Source organism: Lissotriton helveticus, chromosome 5_1 (assembly GCF_964261635.1).
Source record: "Lissotriton helveticus chromosome 5_1, aLisHel1.1, whole genome shotgun sequence".
Lineage (NCBI taxonomy): Eukaryota > Metazoa > Chordata > Amphibia > Caudata > Salamandridae > Lissotriton > Lissotriton helveticus.
In genome coordinates, this window is record NC_136065.1 from 749,531,553 (window position 1) to 749,550,425 (window position 18,873).

At 47.9% G+C, this 18,873-nt stretch overlaps 1 protein-coding gene across 4 annotated transcripts in view; it reads right to left on the reverse strand.

Moving 5' to 3' along the window:
* GBF1 (golgi brefeldin A resistant guanine nucleotide exchange factor 1) overlaps positions 1 to 18,873 on the reverse strand; it is a 2,365,494-nt gene that overhangs the window by 701,988 nt on the left and 1,644,633 nt on the right. For all 4 annotated transcript variants that reach the window (XM_078643218.1, XM_078643217.1, XM_078643220.1 and 1 more), the window contains exon 29: positions 3,317 to 3,470. In XM_078643218.1, the coding sequence (XP_078499344.1) occupies positions 3,317 to 3,470 (154 nt within the window). The remainder of the gene's footprint in view (positions 1 to 3,316; positions 3,471 to 18,873) is intronic.

Genomic DNA, 18,873 nt, shown 5'->3' on the forward strand with positions numbered 1-18,873 from the left:
ATCGGGTGATCTATTGTGCTACATGCCAGCCTCAAGCCTGAGGTCAACTCTGGAGTAGCGTAGCAGTGTCCAGAGATATATTTGGGTACCACCACACAGGAAGGTTAATCCTGAAAAACTAAAAAACAAACCTACACCCAAGCAACTATTGTATTTCTCGACGGATGTGATTTGTTATTAAAAATTACACTTGGGTATACTATTAGATCAAGCAACTGGATCCTCGTATATCACTTAAAACATACAGTCAACATGTTTCTGCTCCTTATCGCCCAGCCGGGTCTATGGAGCATTCGTCAGGACAAACAGTTTAAAATTATACTCACAACTTTTGTGCAGTATGACAGGGGTTATAATTGTACCCACAGTAGTTTTAATTCAAGGTTCAGTGTACCTGAAATGGAAATCACAAAATCACCTTATGACAATTGTTGTTATCTTTCTGGTGTACCTCTGCATGTATGTTTTAACCGTTTTTCAGATTTTCATTTAATCAGTATGGGCTATATTGGCCCGTGAAATCTTGTTCACAATTTAAGCATTTTCAGGGAGACTATTCGGCGAATCAGTGTGGAATCTAATCAAGACGACAAAGGGGCACATTTTTATTAATATTAAGGGCACTAAACGTTGACGGTGTTTGATCACACGTTTACAGAATTATGTTTATTTTTTTAAGTAAGAATTGAAATACTGAGGAGGTTCATCGTATCTCACATTTTACGTGCAACTTGAACAACGATTATGTTGTACTGACACTCTCTATAACACAGAGACGATAAATTAATGGCGCTGTGTTCATGACTCTTACAGAGTAACGTATAGAGACATTACCTTGTTTGTAGCCGTTATTTGTGTCCAAGGGGGATTTGGACTTTTGAGTCCCAGGCTGCAAGAAAGGGGGTTACAAAATGTTACCGTTATTTGGTTCTCGGTTTCCCTCTTAGAGACAATCAATGGTTTCGTGGGGTCTCGCGTCTGTCGCATGACTCTCCTCACCCGCAGTGGAAGGCGTGTTCCGCATCTGGTGCTGGCGCTGCCCCCGGACACGGAAGCGCCGTCAGTGTCTAGTTTTTCTATTATCCGATATCAGTGGTAATAGAAAACGGACAAAAAGCGCTGTTTGGGAGAGATATTGGGCATAGAAAACGGACACTAGTTGGTGATGTTTTTATTCAGTTAGGAATGACGTGATTATATTTTTAGAGGGTGTAATAACACAATTGTAACTAAACCAAGGTTCTTTTGAAAGATCCAAATAAAAGTAAAAAATACATACTAATCGAAATGTATTCTTGATATAGTATGTAATGTATTAGTACAGGTGTTGGGTCAAATGTATGTATTCTCTTATGCAAATTGGTGCCAAGGGACATTGTCATTAAGTCCACATTGGTGAGTTCTGAGTCTATTTACCCATCTTTGTTCTTTCTCATACAAGATTTTCTCAGCATTCCCTGTTTTATCTTTTAACATCTCGATTACTGTCCATTTTAGATCTTCTGCTTTATGGCCTGTCTCAACAAAATGGGTGCAGAGTTTCGTGTTATTTTTCTTCAGCCTGATGTTGCTCTTGTGTTCCCCAATTCTTTATTTTTCTGCACGTCATTCCTATGTATTGTTTTCCACAGGGACATGTGATCATATATATTACGTGTGTCGAGTTGCAGTTTGTATGTTGTCTCTGGGTCCAAAGTAATGTTTCTGTCAAATTTTTGTGTTTTAGTTGTGGTTGTTAAGTTGCATGCGAGACAAGTCCCGCAAGGGTAGTGTCCTGTTACAATAGCCATCTCAGTGTTCCTTAAGTGTCCACTAATTAATTGTTTCTTTAGACGAGTGTGGACAAGTATATCCTTAAGGTTTTGTGTTCGACGGTTAGCGAATCTAGGTTTGGGCCATGTGAGGTTCCCTGATGTCAATATTCGCCAATTCTTGTTGACCAGTTTCTGGGCCATATAGGTTGCGGCGCAGGATCCTGTAGCGCCGGAGCCGCTGGGCCAGTATGATCTGGACACGGGTCCGCTGGGCCCGAAAGCGCGCCGGCGGGAGCCCGAGGCCTGAAAAGGAGGTCCATGGCAGCATGAAACTCTTACATCTGTTCGGGAGTCGCCGACGGACCCGGGTATAGCGGGTAGGCAGCGGGACTCCCTGGCTCCAGGGAAGCCGCAGGGGCGGAGCCCCTGTACCCCTCGTCTGCCTCTGACGAGCGACGAGGGGACGTCGGAGAGCGAACATGCTTCTTCCACTTCTTTTTATGGTGTCGCTTACCAGAATCCGAGGACAAAAACTTGGAGCCCGAGGAGCGACGGCTCCTGTCCCGGGAGCGTTCTCGGGAACGGCCTGTAGAATCGCTTAGTGCATAGTCGTTGTCACAACTTGCGTTGTAATAACCGCAATGTAAATGTATCACGGTGTAACAACCTCCTTGTAAAGCTCTTTTGCCTTTTTCGCAGGAGGATAGAGTATTGCTGAAGGATCTTGGAGGACTGGCTGCCGGAAGACTAGATGAACTGTTGCTTTGTTATTTTCCTTTTGAATCATGGGAGTTGTAGTTTACTGTTATATGGCATATTTTTTTTAACGGCTGCTGGTGCAAAATTAATGAACAAGAGCAGCCTAATCCTAGTCTTCCTGTCCTTAAAAGAATGAAAACTTTTCTTTACGATAGCAAGGGAATTTTACATTATCCGTTAAATATTCCTTGTTTGTCTGAGACTGCAGATATGGCTGTGAATCTTTTGAGAAATGTGTTTTTCTTGAGGATAATATCCTTGTATTTAAAATGTGTTTTATGCAATAATGTGTGGTATTCTAACTCAAATTTTGAAAGCTAAGCACATTGTAAAGAAATTCAAAACATCCATCCGAAAATGTTTTGTTTTTTTTAATCAAAATTACTTTCTAGAGTAAGTTTAACAATAAATATATGAAGATGGAAAATAAAGTGCAGTGTTGGGACAGTATCAATTTTTGCTAACAGGGCTTTGTGTTTGCATCGTTATTTTAACACATAGTGGACGATGTCAGGTAGGCAGATTAATGATCTGGCAATGTCATTGTGAAAGCTTTTTATTTTTTTATTTTTAAACCAGCACTTTTTTATTTGTTAATAAAAGATAAATATCCTGATAATTAATTAAACAATGTGAACTAAAGGAAATATTTTACAGTCAGACCTCTTGTCTGTGGTTTTACACAGGTAATAAGATTTCGGCAGCTTAACTGGCTTGGTGTTAGTAAGGAACCTTGTCTGAAGCATCGGATTGTTAATATGCAAAACAACAATTAATATTCAAAACAACATTCAACAGTTTACCTGTGAACTAATCTCCTCTCGCCGCAGTAAGCGGATTGCCAGTCGCAGTAGCCCAACAACTGCACGATCCACTAAAAAGCAAAACTCTGTAGCATGGGCACAAATCCGGTAGAGATGGTCCCGGACAGTCTGCCAGACACAGGCCACCCTGTCCCTATAAAGAATCATGAAAAAAGGCATTTGGTTTATCACTCTTTTTGAGTTTCCATCACATGCTGACAAAATTAAAGTGAGACACTTATCTGGTTATGAAGTGTTAATCTAGATCTAAGCAATTTCGCGCACAGGCAATGGGTGACTATGTAGTTACATTGTCAAACATATATCAATAGTTACTATGACATTCACTTCCACAGCCAGGCAAAAACAGTTAAAAAAATAATTGCTATAGATGCAAAATTAAAAGTTAAATATTTGTAACAATAATTCACCATCTTCGTGAGTTTTATAGACTCAGTGTATAGTATTTCTGACTTTGAGTAGCGTTTTCAGACCATTTAAACAACATGTAATACACCCATATGTGTTACTCCATCTGCTGGTTTAACTATATAATACAATACAATATGTTTGATTCTATTTAACTGTGCAGATGTAAATGATCCAGAGAAGATAATTTATGGACAAGGAGTAAAGTATGGGCATCACCAAACTCAGCCTGCTGCAAACCATCTCCAACCAGGAATGCCTCACTAGATGCAACTAGGAGAGCATGGACATCAGTTTAAGAAAAAGATGAAGGTGCATAGGACACACCATCAGAAGAGAACACAACTCCATCACAAGAACAGCTCTCCCCTGGACCCTAGAAGCCACAGAGAATGGCCTAAGAACAACTGAAGGCAAACTGTGGAAACACAAATCAAGACCCTGAACCATAGCTGAGGAACCATATAGAAACCTGCCGAAGACAGACAGAAGTGGAAGTCTTTTGTTGCTGCTCTACATGCCAATAGGCCTAACAGACAGTAAGTAAGTGATATTTGAACTCTTTTAGATACGTCCAAAAGTCAGATTTATCTGTCTAACATTTGAAAGTAATACATAGAGAGACTTTGGTTCTGCTCCCTTTCAGCCATTGACTTCTGTGAAATGGCAGTCATATTTCGGATCAAACACAGAACATCTATTCAGGGTTTGGAGAGTCAGTCAGTGAGAGTAATGGCATAGTGCTATTTCAGATGTCAGCCCATGTTAGCAAGACACACCAAAGACAGGCAAGAAATGTATCTCCTGACACTATCAATGAGAAATGCAAACCAGCCCTCCAGAGACTCGGAAGCGATTGTATTCAATCAAGCAGTTGGACAAGTGAAAAAAGAGCAGCGTTGGCAAGAGAAAGTTGGCTGCAGCAACTGCAGAAAGGATCTCTGCATTACAGCAGCATCTGAGGCACATTCAAGTGCTGAGCATCACCCAGCTGGTACTGCAGTAGTGCTGCATGCTTCGTATGGGGTGATGATGCATAGAAATGTGTTAGAAATTGGGATTTCTGGTTGGCTAAGGTTTGCGCCAAAGCCAGGCAGAAACCACCACTCTAGTCAGGGCGAGGGAGTCACACGCCAAAATAACCCCTGCTCACCCCCTTGGTAGCTTGGCACGAGCAGTCAGGTTCATCCCGGAGGCAATGTGTAAAGCATTTGCGCACGCACCCACCAGCAACAACATTCCAGGCCCCCCACAAAAGGAACTCCACGCAAGGTTATATAAAAAAATAGCCTTTGTATTATCCAAACACATCAGATAGTAATCACACCAGATACATTGTGCCAACTGGCACGGGCAATATTTAAAAGGGATTATGTACATCTGACAGGGCCACCTGGACCACTGTCAGGATCATCACAAAGTGAACTTGGTAAAGGTGAACTAAAAACATACAAATAGGTCATAGAAGGTACAGTCAGTAAACACTGATAATCACTGCACTTGCAACAGTCAGTGCCATGAAATCCATCATACACAGTATTCCATCAGTCTAACTACATTAGAGCCTAAGTAAAACCTTACCCTAGGGGCGTAAATCACACAGGGAAGTACAATCTCCCTAACATACCTAAACAGGTAAAACAACCTCCTATGCATACATCATATCGAGAGGTATAAAGACACAGGATGAAAAAACATACTACACACAGTACATTTCCTAACACCCAAAAAGTAGTACATGAATCACATTAAGATCCAGGATGGGCCACTGCGCCAAAACCTAAACGTTGTAGCTGCCCAATACTTGCTGGGCCGCTGAGGACAAGAACAGGGCCTAAACGCTGCAGCTTGCACTAAGTGCTGCGCAGCTGGGGAAGGCCAAAGTAGGGGTGAAGGAGTGCGACTCACTCCTGAGTTCAAAGACATGTCCCTAGAAAGGAAAACCTAAACGGTGCAGCTGCCCACTACTTGCTGGGCAGCTGGGATCTGTAACCTGTGGCATGGGCCCTCACTGGCCCTTAGGAGCAAAACTGCGCCACGTGGGAGCCTTCTAGGCTCTAGAAATACAGATTGCACCCATGGGAGCCCTCTAGGCTCTTAAACAACTGTGCCCCCAAAAGGTTGGAGCCCTCTAGGCTCTAGAAATGACTAAGGCTCCAAACGTTGGAGCCCTCAGGCTCTGGAACAAATAATGTGCATCTCAGAGAGCCCTTCTAGGCTCTGGAATAACTGTGCCTCTCGGGGAGACCGTCTAGGCCCTCAAAATAGGTGGGCCCTCAGGGGCAAGAACACGGACCCCTCTAATCGTTGGAGTGGCCCACTGACACCCGGGGCCGCTCTGACGCAGTGCCTCGCACCGGCGCCTCAAAACTCCATCTGCTCTCACGGGGAGCAGTAACAGAAATGCCCCCACGTCCCCGACCCAGCCCTGACTCACCGGGCTGCTGGGGGAGGCTCCACTCCTCTACCGGCCAGGACTCCATGCGGTCTGCACGGAGGGGCAGGCACCAGCAATGTGCCTCGCGCCCCCTCCGCAAGACGAGAGCCCGTGCTGCTTCCCCCGTCCCCCCCTTCTCGGGACCTGGGACTCTCCTCGGCCGGCCGCAACTGCGGGGCTCTCCCCTTCGCATGGGAGCCCCGCGTCAGCACGCGGCAACGTCTCTTCCGCCCGGTGGCCCCGCCCGCAACCTGGCGGGCCGTGGCGGTAATTTCAGCAAAGTCGTGGGGTGGGCACCTGCTAAGAGTAAAAATAAGGGGATATAAATACACAAATGAGGGGTAGGCACCCACCGAATATGGGGCACAGAGCGGGGTGTGCTCCTGCGAATTTAGAATATACGAGTACTACAAACACGGGCAAAATGCAGGGTAGGCACCTGCTTGAAAACATCGAAAATAAGCGGGGTGGGCACCCGCGCTGCTATTAGCAAATGCAGCAATGAGGGGTAGGCTCCCTCAAGAGAAGAAGTAATTTAAGGTAAAAGCCCTCCCAGGCGCTAAGGATAGAGACACTCGGTTACAAAAGAGCAGCTGGAGCAAAGATAGTCCTAGGGCAAAGAACAGCCCCTCCAGTCATCCCAGACCAGGCAACAGGGGCTCCAGGCAGAAGTCCTCCAGCAATCCAGGGGCTGGGCAGGGCCCAGGGAGGCAAACTTTCCCCTGGGCCCCAGCAGCAGCACGCCCCATGTAGATTCAAGTCAGGAAAATAAGAACATTTTACATGAGGTCACAGCCTTTTTTTATACACACATTTCCTTTGTCTCTAGGGTGCAGGGTGGGGGAAAACCAGACGCAGCTGGTTCTGAAGCACTCTATTGTGCTCAGTCCCTCTCCCCATACACAGGACAGCCTAGGGACATCAGTCGCACCACAGGGGGCGGAGCCAGCATTGTGTAGGGAAGGCCCAGCCCTATTCAGGTCCCAGGTGCACTCCTCTCTGCCAACAACATGCAGATCTCTCCATTCACCACCAGGGCAGACCCATCCTGACTTCTGGAGCCAGGCACACCAGCCAGCTCCAGCCAATCACAAGCCAGGCAGTCAATTCACATTAACTGCACAGACATGCCAATTTCTAGAAGTGGCACTTCCACACTAGACACCATAAATCCGCGCACATCATCGCGCAGCAGTTAATCACACGAGTCCGCACATACCAAACTCGAGCCTGCACTCACCACAAATCAGGAACTACCATGGACACACATATCCCCCATGCATTCCTATGGGAGGGCAGGCCAATCTCACACACGCACTCAGAGAGCGCACGCACTTTACACTGCGCCACAGTGCTAAAGTGCGCAAAGACCAGAAATCACTATAATGATGTAACATTAAAAGGCAAAAAGTTCAGGGGTGAACCTGCCAGCAGGGCCAAGTCCAACACAACCCCCTTCCAGCCAAAACGCAGGGTAGACCAATCACCACTGTGATGGACTTCGCTGCTTTGAGCGATAGAACACAGGCGCGGGCCCGCACTGCAGGGACACCCTCCGGTTCTACGCCACGTTGTTCCACAAGACAAGCACATACATTAAAAAAAAAATTCAGGCCCAACTAGGCTACCCCACCGGTACTCCTTAGTTGTCCACGGCCCATCCACAGAGTGGGGGGTTGGTAACACCTGGCATACAATAGCCATTCTCCACTCCCTTTCTCAGTGTAGTTCCAAACCACCACTGATCCTTCAACCTAGGGACCGCACCCTCAGGCTGACCAGAGGTCACGGGCAAGAATGCCCCACCCTACCTCTACGTCTGGGTTTGCGCACTCTCCCAGGAGAAGCACCCTCCAGAACACAACTCTCCCACCAGTTTAGGACCTCTCTCCCTCAACTGGTCTACCACCTGGGATCCAAATACACCGGATGCACAGGGGTTAGAGGCGAGGTCTCCCTCCCTCTGCACCCCCTTCCAGAGTTCTGCACCCTCCCAACTGGAGTGGTACCCCTAGAAGACAAACCGGCCAGGACACTGGCTACAGTCGCCCTGCCATCCAGGACAGGCAAATACCTGAACCTAGCTCCCCAACCTAGGGACGGACCCTTTGGTCAGATGCCTGGCGCACCAGGACTTCACAAGTTGAAAATGAAGTCTAAGGCTTTCTCCTCTCCTTCAGCAGTAAGGCAACCACTGCAGGCCAATCCCCAGTTCAGGGAAAGTATTCCTCCTGCAGCTTTCGCAGTTCCTTCTCTTCAGGCAGAGGTTTCTTCTTGTAACTTCAGGACACTGCTTACAGTTGCCCTTACGTCCAGATCCGGCGACGACACCGACCTGGTGCCGAAAGGAGTTTCATACGGCGCTCCCGCCTGGACTTTTGTTTCATTTGCTGAAACGTCTCACAGTCCGTGGAGTCGTGATGCTCCCCCAAACACCACATGCAGATGGAGAGAGGATCCGTTGCAGACATCTGGCGCGCGCAAAACGAGCACATCTTGAAGCCCGAAGACATTTGCACACTGTTGCCAAGAAAAGTGCTCAAACGCGGGAAAAAAGAGGCCTGAAACAGGCCAGGAACACGATCCGGGTCCGCGATGGACGCGGAAAAGAACAACACTGATGTCTGTGCTCCGGGGTGGGGCTTATGTGACCTCGCTGGCGTCATGCCCTCGGAGGACGTCGGGCGGATTTGCGTGGTGCCCCCCCCCTCCCCCCCCACACCCCCCCCCCAATGGCGCGCAGAGATGCTGGGCAAGAAAGTTTTCCGGGTCTAGTCTCACGCCTGGGGATAATTCTACGTTAAGGAATCGGAGGCTAGTAGTCTCTATCAGATTCAGTATATAGTGTTCACCTATGGTGAGGTACTGTGCACCGTGTCCAGGCAACCCTTAGTGATAGTGTTTAGGTCCCTGAAAACCAGAGCTCTCAAGGGGTAGCTGTGGAAACCAGCTACGGCTTATTCAGGAGGGTGTAGAGCAAGTACATTTACCACTATAATCATTCAGTAAGCTTTTCAAAGACGAAAAAAACACAACAGGTGAGTATAACAATACTTAGCATTTATTAACACACAATAGACACTAACTTGGTATATGACCTACCTGGAGATATCAATTAAAAACAACAAACACTTTAGAGATAGGTAAATAGCATAAGAAAGTACATAGGGCCCAACCAGGTGCCAAACAAAATACTAAAATAGCTAAATGTAAGGTAAGCACCAAAATAAGACTGGCACACAAGGATGGAAGACCCCAGGGGACACACTGAACAACCTAAGGTAAATGACCAGGGACCCCAAGGCACCCGGGTGCAGAGTGATTGCACCGGGTCAAACGTGCATAGAATAACACAGGGTAAGTCATGGTTGAATTTTTACAGTTCTAGGACACTTCTCAAAGGACGGAGAAGAAACCACTTGGGTCAGGGAAGGTTGGAGAGCAACCCCACCCCAGGATACCACAGGAAACAGGATACCAACACCAGGGAGCCCACATGCATAGGGATGAAGTGGTGTCGGAACCACCCATAGATGCCAGTGAAGGTTCATGAAAGATCAGCAGCTACAGCATCTAGTGTACCAGGCCAGTGGTACCAGACCGTGGAATCCAGACTAGAAGAACCTGAAAGCAGAGGGGACACAGTCCAAATCACTCGGAGGTGACCAGAAAGCACAGAAGCACAATACTAGCCCTTATCTTGGGTTTTTACTGTAGCACAGTGATGATTAAGCCGCAGCTGTGGAGCCTAGGCGACGATCCAGGAGCACAGGAGCCTCCGCGAGCTGTCTCATGCCAGTCAACGAGTGCAGAAAGGTCAGTGGCCCGCAGGACCACCAACAAACCATGACAAACGCTAACAAAAATGCCAGGTGAAGATGCTAAGTTGCAGACCAGCAAGGTCTGTGAGACTAACCCAGCAAGGGGAAGTCAGGGCCGGCCATCAGCATGCAGGAGAGCCAGCAGGAATCTGTGGTAGTGCCCCCTCAAGTACAGTCTGGCAGTAGGCACAGGGAGTCACAGGGAAGCCTCGGAGGCACACAGGAGATGAAGGCGGAGGATGCAGGCAGGACGTCGTTCTTGGAGCAGTGCGAGGCTGTGGCTTCTTTGAGCTTGAATAGCTTTCGTGAAGAGAGCCAACGAGCCTATGCAAAGGCAAACAAACGCAGCACAGGGAGGCGGTTCACATCATCTGGAGCTGGATTACAGTCACCCCTGTTGCAGGGAAGACTGGTTAGGCCTCTGGAGAATCAACAAACCACCAGCTGTGTTGCAGAGCCGGGCGATATCCATGGGAAAGCCAGATTAGAAAATTGGTTGTTGTCGTAGGGGTGCTTGTGGATGCAGGAAAGTGACTCCTTCACTTCAATAGAGATTCCATCTGGCTTGGGATGGATGCAGGCTGAGTACTTGGTGACACGGAGGACGCACTGCCATGGTGTTGCAGTTGAAGAACCACAGGGACAAAGATGCAGCAGGAATCTTCCCACTGAAAGCAATCTTGTCTTGGCTCCTGGTGCGAAGAACAGCAAAGGTCGAGTGTGCAGCATCAGAAGAGTCTTTGAACAGTCTTCAGATTGCAGGCAGTCAGATCTTGAAGTTGTTGTTGGGATGAATCTAAGGACCTATCCTCAGGGGAGTCCCTAAAGTAACCCTAAAAAGGGGAAGGACCTCTTTTGTGGTGACCCCCCTGAGGGGGTCAGGAACGCAACTCACCTGGCCTGTCAGGTGCTCCCAAGAGCCAAACTTCAACATGGCAGACTCAAGTGGCCACCTGGATTAGCTCTTGGCACCTACCTACGGAGGACCTGGACAGGGGGGTGGACACTCCCCTGTACTTTGTGTAGCTTTGCTTCAGAGCGGGAGCCAAGGGACCCTGAGCCAGGCCAAATTGGTTTATGCAAGGAGGGCACTAAATGTGCCCTTCAATGCAGTCCTCTCCTTTGAGGAAATCCTACGTTCACCTTCCCTGCCAGAGTTAAGCTCATCAGCAGAGCGGTAGAATACTGTCTCGGGTGGGCAGCAGCGTGGGCGGGCAGTCAGGCCATGCAAGGCTACACAGGTAGGTATTAGGGGGGTCCTCAAAGGAGCCCCCCAGTACATGGTATCATGCAACTAACACTGGAATAGGTGTAGTTGCATGACTCCAACACGTTTGATACTAAACATGACCACATTCGGGGCACCCATTATGCAGTTGGGCATCACATCATTGCCAGTGTCCACTACATATCTTATTGCCTGTCTCACACTTACAAAGCCCAGAGAATGGAGTATGGGGTTTGTAGGGGTACCTCTGCTCATACAGGGGAACTCACTCACTTAGAACCATGTACCCTGCCCTTGGACTGAAGGGCCTACCTTAGGGGTGACTTCTAGGTTAAAAGTGCAGTGACCAAGATAGAAGGGAAACTTTATATCCAAAGTGAAAGGTCCAAGCACTGTTTCATGCACACTGCAACACAACTATGAAGACACAGTTTGCACAGACTCCCATGGGTAGCATAATATAGGTTACAGCCCATGGAAGACCCCTGGAGTACCGATGCCCTGGGTACCTCAATAACCTTGGCTCCCACTTTGGCACGAAACTACACAAAAGGACAGGGTAAGTGACCTCCCTCCTGTCCAGCAACTCCCCCAGGGAAGTGCCCAGAGCTCTACCAGGTGGCAGCTTGATTCTGCCATCTTGAAAGCAGGCTAAGCAGAGGACCTGGGAGGATCTGACTGGTCAAACCACTAGAGTAGCGTCCCTGACCCCACCTCAAGCTTCAAACAGCTACAAAAGAGTCATCCTCACTACATCTCCAGTGACGTGGGACTCCCATCTTTGGTGTGCTGCTGAGGTTTCACTGCGACTCTCTATGCCTGCTGCCAGAGGGTTCATGTGAGGTCTCCATCAATTTCTGCTGGCTCTCCTGCTTGCTGAGGGCCAGCTCCGACTTACCTGTTGTTGGTGAGTCCCTTAGAACTTGCTGGTCTGCAATTCTGCAATTTCCGCTGCAACATGTCTGTTACGTTTGCTAAGCCTTGATGGTGGTCCATTGACCCCTCCTGCAATGAGTCTACCGGTGTGGGACAGCTCATGGACAGCTCCTGTGCTCCAACAGCTTTGCCTGGACTCCACAACTGCATCTTCAAGTCCTCTGTTTAACAGTGAAGTACCCCCAAGAGGAGTTGGCATCGTGCTCTGCACCTCCTGGGCATCTCCGGGTGGCTTGGACTCTGCCTCCTCTCTCCACAGGTACACCTCATACAGAATCCATGCCTGGGATCCCCTGAACTGGTCATCGGCTCACAGTAGGAGCTGGACAGCCAGGGTTCCCCACTGACTTCACAGGCCGGTTCCTGCATCCTTTGACACCTATGCATCTGGGCTCCCAGGTGTAGGTATCTGGCATGTCTGGGTATCCACAGGTGGGGCTGCTCTTCAACCTTCCTGGTTCCAACGAGTTTCCTCAGGGTCATCTGGGAAGGGTCCTGAATCTGTAAAACTTCAACTGCGACTTACACATGTTCTTCTATGGACATCGGTCCAGGCAATCTCCTCGGCATGCGTGTGGTGGCTCCGTGCTGCCATAGTCCTAAAGATCGTTGAGTGTTAGTCTTAGCTGGGTACTCACCTCACATTACATTTTCTTATTTTCTTAGTATATAGTGAGCCACCCCCCCAACCCTCCCACACCCCCTCCCCATAGGGGCCCATGTGTTAGTATGTGCTTATTTACCTGTTTTTAAGTTAAATTGATTGTATATTGATATCTCCTGGTAGAAGATATACCAACGTAGTTTTAATGTTGGTGTGTAATAAATACTACAGTAGTTTTCTAACACTGGTTGTGTGAGCATCACCCACTGAGTTGGGTGGTAAATGTACCCTCCTGAATAAGCCTTAGCTGCTCTCCACAGCAACCTTTTCAGAGCTTTTGCTGTCAGAGACCACTTAGGTGTACACCATATACTGAGCCAGCTTCCTGTACAATGTTATCGGTAACTCACAGGTCAGGTGAGGAACCCACTGTGACAACAGCCATAAATGAAAAGGAGTACAGCTTTCTCATTGACACTTGGCCACCAGGTCCTGCATCTGTGAGATAGGACTCCAACTGTCCTCCAAAGCTGTGAGGAGGGTTCCATTTACGAAACCTGTGGAGAAGTAAATATGGAGGGTGTATGTTCACAGTAGTCTCTTGCTCTCCCCCAGCCACCACTGCCAACTTGCTAGGATACAAAATTGAACATGTACATCCACTTAGAAGAGGATTGACAATGATACGTTCAACACCAGGAATGTCTAGTATGTGCATCAAGACAATGCTTACGCACCCCCCAGATGGTGACCAGGTTAGGGCTCGACCTACAGACACCCTAGACTTCACTAGAGTAGTGTATACCATGATAGCAGAATGACCCAAATTGACAGGGAAAGAAGTCGAATTACCAAGGAACTTTCTTTTCCAGCACCCAAGTCCATATTCTGAGGTGTCTGGTAAAGAACCTCATCATAGAATTAGAGGCTCTGGAGAGATCTCCCACCTATGGGACAGGGATAGCAAGTGACTATACTTATGCAATGTGGGTCTGTGCCATCTCTCCTGATTCCAACATACAAGTGAGAGACTTATCAGATGACCAGTTGTTTGCTGATCACCTCAAATGGACTGTGACTCTTTACCAAGATAGTATACCCCTATGCACCACACTAGAGACAGGGTCTGCGGTACCAAGACATGACTCTAGTCCTATTAAGAACAATGACCTTGCACAGGTACCCCCCCACCCCCTAGCTGTGGACAAACAGCTCCCATGATGGAGGCCTTGTCCGCACAGCAGTACCCATTACCATAACCTTGAAGGAAGGGCAAATAGTACCAAGAGTGAGACAATACCATCTAACCGAAGCAGAGGAGGGCATTGCGCCTGTAATACAGGCACTGGTGAAGCTGGGAGTCATATACTCAGGTGTATCTCCCTGCAACACCCCAATTTACCTCGTCAAAAAAGCCAAGGGCAATTTGAGGTGTATGATTCAAGACTTGCGCCCTCCAGGTGACATAGCGGTTCCAGAATTTCCTGTAGTGCCCAACCCTTCTGTCATCCTCACCAACATACCCCAAGATGCCAATTACTTTTCAGTCATGGACCTAAATAATGCACTTGTCAGCGTCCCCCGCACCTAGACAGATAATATTTGACAGTATTTTTGTTCCATTGTTCTCAGTATATCCATCCTTGAATACCTCAAGGGTACTGCGAATCCCCCAGTGTCTTCAATCGGGCAGTCAAGAATGACCTTGCCAATATTCAATACAACAGTACAGTGTTGCAGTATGTTGATGATTAGGTGATCTGCAGTGGTACAGAGGAGCACTGCAGAAAGGATACTGTGTCTCTGTTGTGTATCCTTACTCCAGGAGTCTACAAGGTAGAAAGAGACAAATTATAGTATGGTCAGGAAGAAGTTCAATACTTGGGACAACTGCTGTCAGCCTCAGACTGCCAAGTTCCGCCCGAAAGAGCAGCACCCATCAGACAGATGACGGAGCTTGTGAAATGAATGCAGACGTTCCTGGGCTTATGTAATTATGGTAGACATTGGATTTTTGACTACAGTACTTAAACAGCCCCACTACTGATGTCTATCAAATACGCTAAAACACAGAAAGACAGAATAACATGGACCGCTGAGATGAACAACGTTTTGCAAATTAAAGACCAGGATAACAAATACGCCAGTGTTAGGAAAGCCAGATTACAACAAGGAGTTTTTTTCTTTTTTTACCATAGCAATGGCCATGTAATGACATCTGTCCTCACTCAAAAATATTCTTTGGCCACAGACTAATGGCATACTTTAGTGATCTACTTGCTTCTGTCATGAAAGGACATTACCCAAGCCACAGCAGACTCTTCAGTTGAGGCCCTTAATGAATCGTAATATAATAGGTGATTTAAACAAAGACGACTGATCCGGCAAATTAAGGAACACCGACAAAGCCGATAAATAGACCTTCACAGTAGCCACAGCAAATCCTTGCTGAGCTAGAGAAAGAGCAAACTGAAGGATTTTGGATAAACGAGCCCTCAAAGGGTCAATAGACTTCTCTCCACACCATGAGACAAACTTGGACCATCTATAAGAATAAATAGACTTGGTGGAATGTCGCCTGGCCGATAGAATAACATCCACCACGTCAGGCAGGAGAGAAAAAGAACTCAGATTGCCCCGTTCAATCTCCAGGCATGAAGGTGTAAGCTCTAGAGGTGGGGGTGTAGAACCTGCCCCAGCGACTGCGAGAGGAGGTCTGCCCTGAGAGGGAGACGGAGCGGAGGGCACGAGGAGAGGTGGAGAAGATCTGTGTACCACACCCTTCTTGGCCAATCCGGGGCTATCAATATAACTTGGGCCCTGTCTTGGCGAATCTTCCTCAGAACCCGAGGAATCAAGGGTATGGAAGGAAATGCGTAGAGGAGCTGTGAGTCCCAACTCAACTGAAACGCGTCCCCAAAGCTTCCTGCATCGGATACTGGAGACTGCAGAATGACGGGCAGTGAGCGTTCTCGTGAGTGGCAAACAGGTCCACCAGAGGAGTTCCCCACGTCCAAAAGACGTGACAAACCACATCCGGATGAGGCCTCCACTCGTGGTCGGCAGAGAACTGCCTGAGACTGTCTGCACACACATTCAGAACTCCGGCCAGATGATTTGCCATCGGACAAATCTGATGGTCCAGAACCCAGGACCAGAGACGCAGAGCCTCTCTGCAGAGACAATGCGACCCCACTCCTCCCTGCTTGTTGACATACCACATCGCAGTAGTGTTGTCTGTCAGGACCTTAACTGACTGACCGTGAAGGGAAGGGAGGAAGGCCTTGAGCACCAAACGTATCACTCTCAACTCTAGAAGGTTGATGTGAAGCAACCTTTCCTCCGGAGACCAAAGACCCTTGATCTCCAGATCTCCCAGATGAGCACCACACCCTAAGGTGGATGCATCAGTTATCACTGTGGCCACCGATGGAGGTAGATGGAAGGGCTTTCCTTGTGACAGATTGCCTTCCACGCTCCACAAAGACAGATCCGCTGCAGTTTCTCTGGAGATCCTCACAGACTCCGTGAGATCTCGGTTGTGCTGATACCACTGCCTGCGGAGGCACCACTGCAGCGCCCTCCTGTGCCAGCGTGCATGGTTGACCAACAAAATGTCACTGCTATGCATCTTTTTATCTATACCAGACTGCGAGAGGAGGTCTGCCCTGAGAGGGAGACGGAGCGGAGGGCACGAGGAGAGGTGGAGAAGATCTGTGTACCACACCCTTCTTGGCCAATCCGGGGCTATCAATATAACTTGGGCCCTGTCTTGGCGAATCTTCCTCAGAACCCGAGGAATCAAGGGTATGGAAGGAAATGCGTAGAGGAGCTGTGAGTCCCAACTCAACTGAAACGCGTCCCCAAAGCTTCCTGCATCGGATACTGGAGACTGCAGAATGACGGGCAGTGAGAGTTCTCGTGAGTGGCAAACAGGTCCACCCGAGGAGTTCCCCACGTCCAAAAGACGTGACAAACCACATCCGGATGAGGCCTCCACTCGTGGTCGGCAGAGAACTGCCTGAGACTGTCTGCACACACATTCAGAACTCCGGCCAGATGATTTGCCATCGGACAAATCGGATGGTCCTGAACCCAGGACCAGAGACGCAGAGCCTCTCTGCAGAGACAATGCGACCCCACTCCTCCCTGCTTGTTGACATACCACATCGCAGTAGTGTTGTCTGTCAGGACCTTAACTGACTGACCGTGAAGGGAAGGGAGGAAGGCCTTGAGCACCAAACGTATCGCTCTCAACTCTAGAAGGTTGATGTGAAGCAACCTTTCCTCCGGAGACCAAAGACCCTTGATCTCCAGATCTCCCAGATGAGCACCACACCCTAAGGTGGATGCATCAGTTATCACTGTGGCCACCGATGGAGGTAGATGGAAGGGCTTTCCTTGTGACAGATTGCCTTCCACGCTCCACAAAGACAGATCCGCTGCAGTTTCTCTGGAGATCCTCACAGACTCCATGAGATCTCGGTTGTGCTGATACCACTGCCTGCGGAGGCACCACTGCAGCGCCCGCCTGTGCCAGCGTGCATGGTTGACCAACAAAATGTCACTGCTATGCATCTTTTTATCTATACCAGACTGCGGTCTGCAGTGCATGCGCTGTACCCACAATTTTCTGCAGAGCTGCCTGCGCTCGACGCACTGCAACCTTTATATACAACCACTTCCCGGGTGAAGCTGGTCACTAGATTATATCAGATATCGCAGAGGGAGGTGGCCACATAAGGTGTATCTGCATTAAATAAATGGAACACAATATTGCCACATTCCATATCTGAGGATGAATGGGTGGAGTGCTGCTGCCTGACGGGGCACTTAACAGCGAACGATAATTTGAGATTGGTCCACTTTAAGTTTTTACACCAGCTGTATTATACACCTGCCCAGTTGTATAAGTATGGTCTGCGGGACTCCGATACTTGTAGGCGATGTGGAGCGCTTAACCCATATTTCTATCCCTTAGTCTGGGAGTTCCCCAGAGTGTATTCATATTGGGGATCTGTTATATAGATTGTGCACTTGATGATTGGACTGCCTCTGGCCTGTACTCCCCAGCTGTGTCTTTTGGGCCTGGTTGCTCACATCAAGGACTCGCACAGGAGGTTTGTGGCTATTGCATTACTGTTAGCCAAGCGAAGAGTCGCTATATGTTGGGAGAGTAGACATGTGCCCACCACTAAACTATGGCTGCAGGACTTGACCTATTGTCGTGATCAGTTTACATGCTTCGCAGAAGAATTGCCTACGTCATTGAAACCACGGGGCATTTGTACTCCTCTTACAACTTATTTGATGTCTGTAGCCACTATCTGATGTATTGTTCTTTTACGGGGGAGAGGTAAATGTATATGCTCTGCATTCCACTGTACTGCAACATATCCCTTTTGTTTTTCCCCTATGCGTACGTCATGAGATGCCCCTTTTTTTCTCTAATGTATTATTCTCCTTGTGATTGTATATGTAGCCCTGTCATGTGTTAATCAGAATTATCAGCTTCATTGTACTGTACCAATGCCGAGCCAATTGCCATGTACTGTATGACTTTTTGTTGCTTCTTGTAACTTTTGAAAATGTAAAATAAAATAAAATTATTTTTTTTTTTAAAATACAGAGAGTAGCAGGCTATGAAACATTATCATTACCATCTCTCAAGGTAGTTAAATGGCATACAGTCAACCCTGCCACCTCTTTGCACACACCCTTTCAGATCCACGATGATACCCATGACTGGGCCACATATATTCCTGACAAGTATTTCCCATCAACAAAAGACCCCATTCCAGTAGTGTTGTATATTTTGTGGATGGCTCTTTCACAGTATATCAGGACACAGCAGTAAATAACACAGGCACAGCAGTGGTCAGCTATACAGAATGACTCTTCAGATAACAGAACAGATAACTTTGCCACCTCATTACTCAGCCCAGGCTGCGGAACTAGTGGATTAAGTGTCTGCCCTTATATAGGTGGAAGGAGAAACGATAACACAAGTAGGAAAGTAGGATATGATTTTATGGTTACCCCCATTCTTTTCTTGATGTAATGCAGTTTCTGACTAGTCTGACTGGGATCCTGCAGATCAGG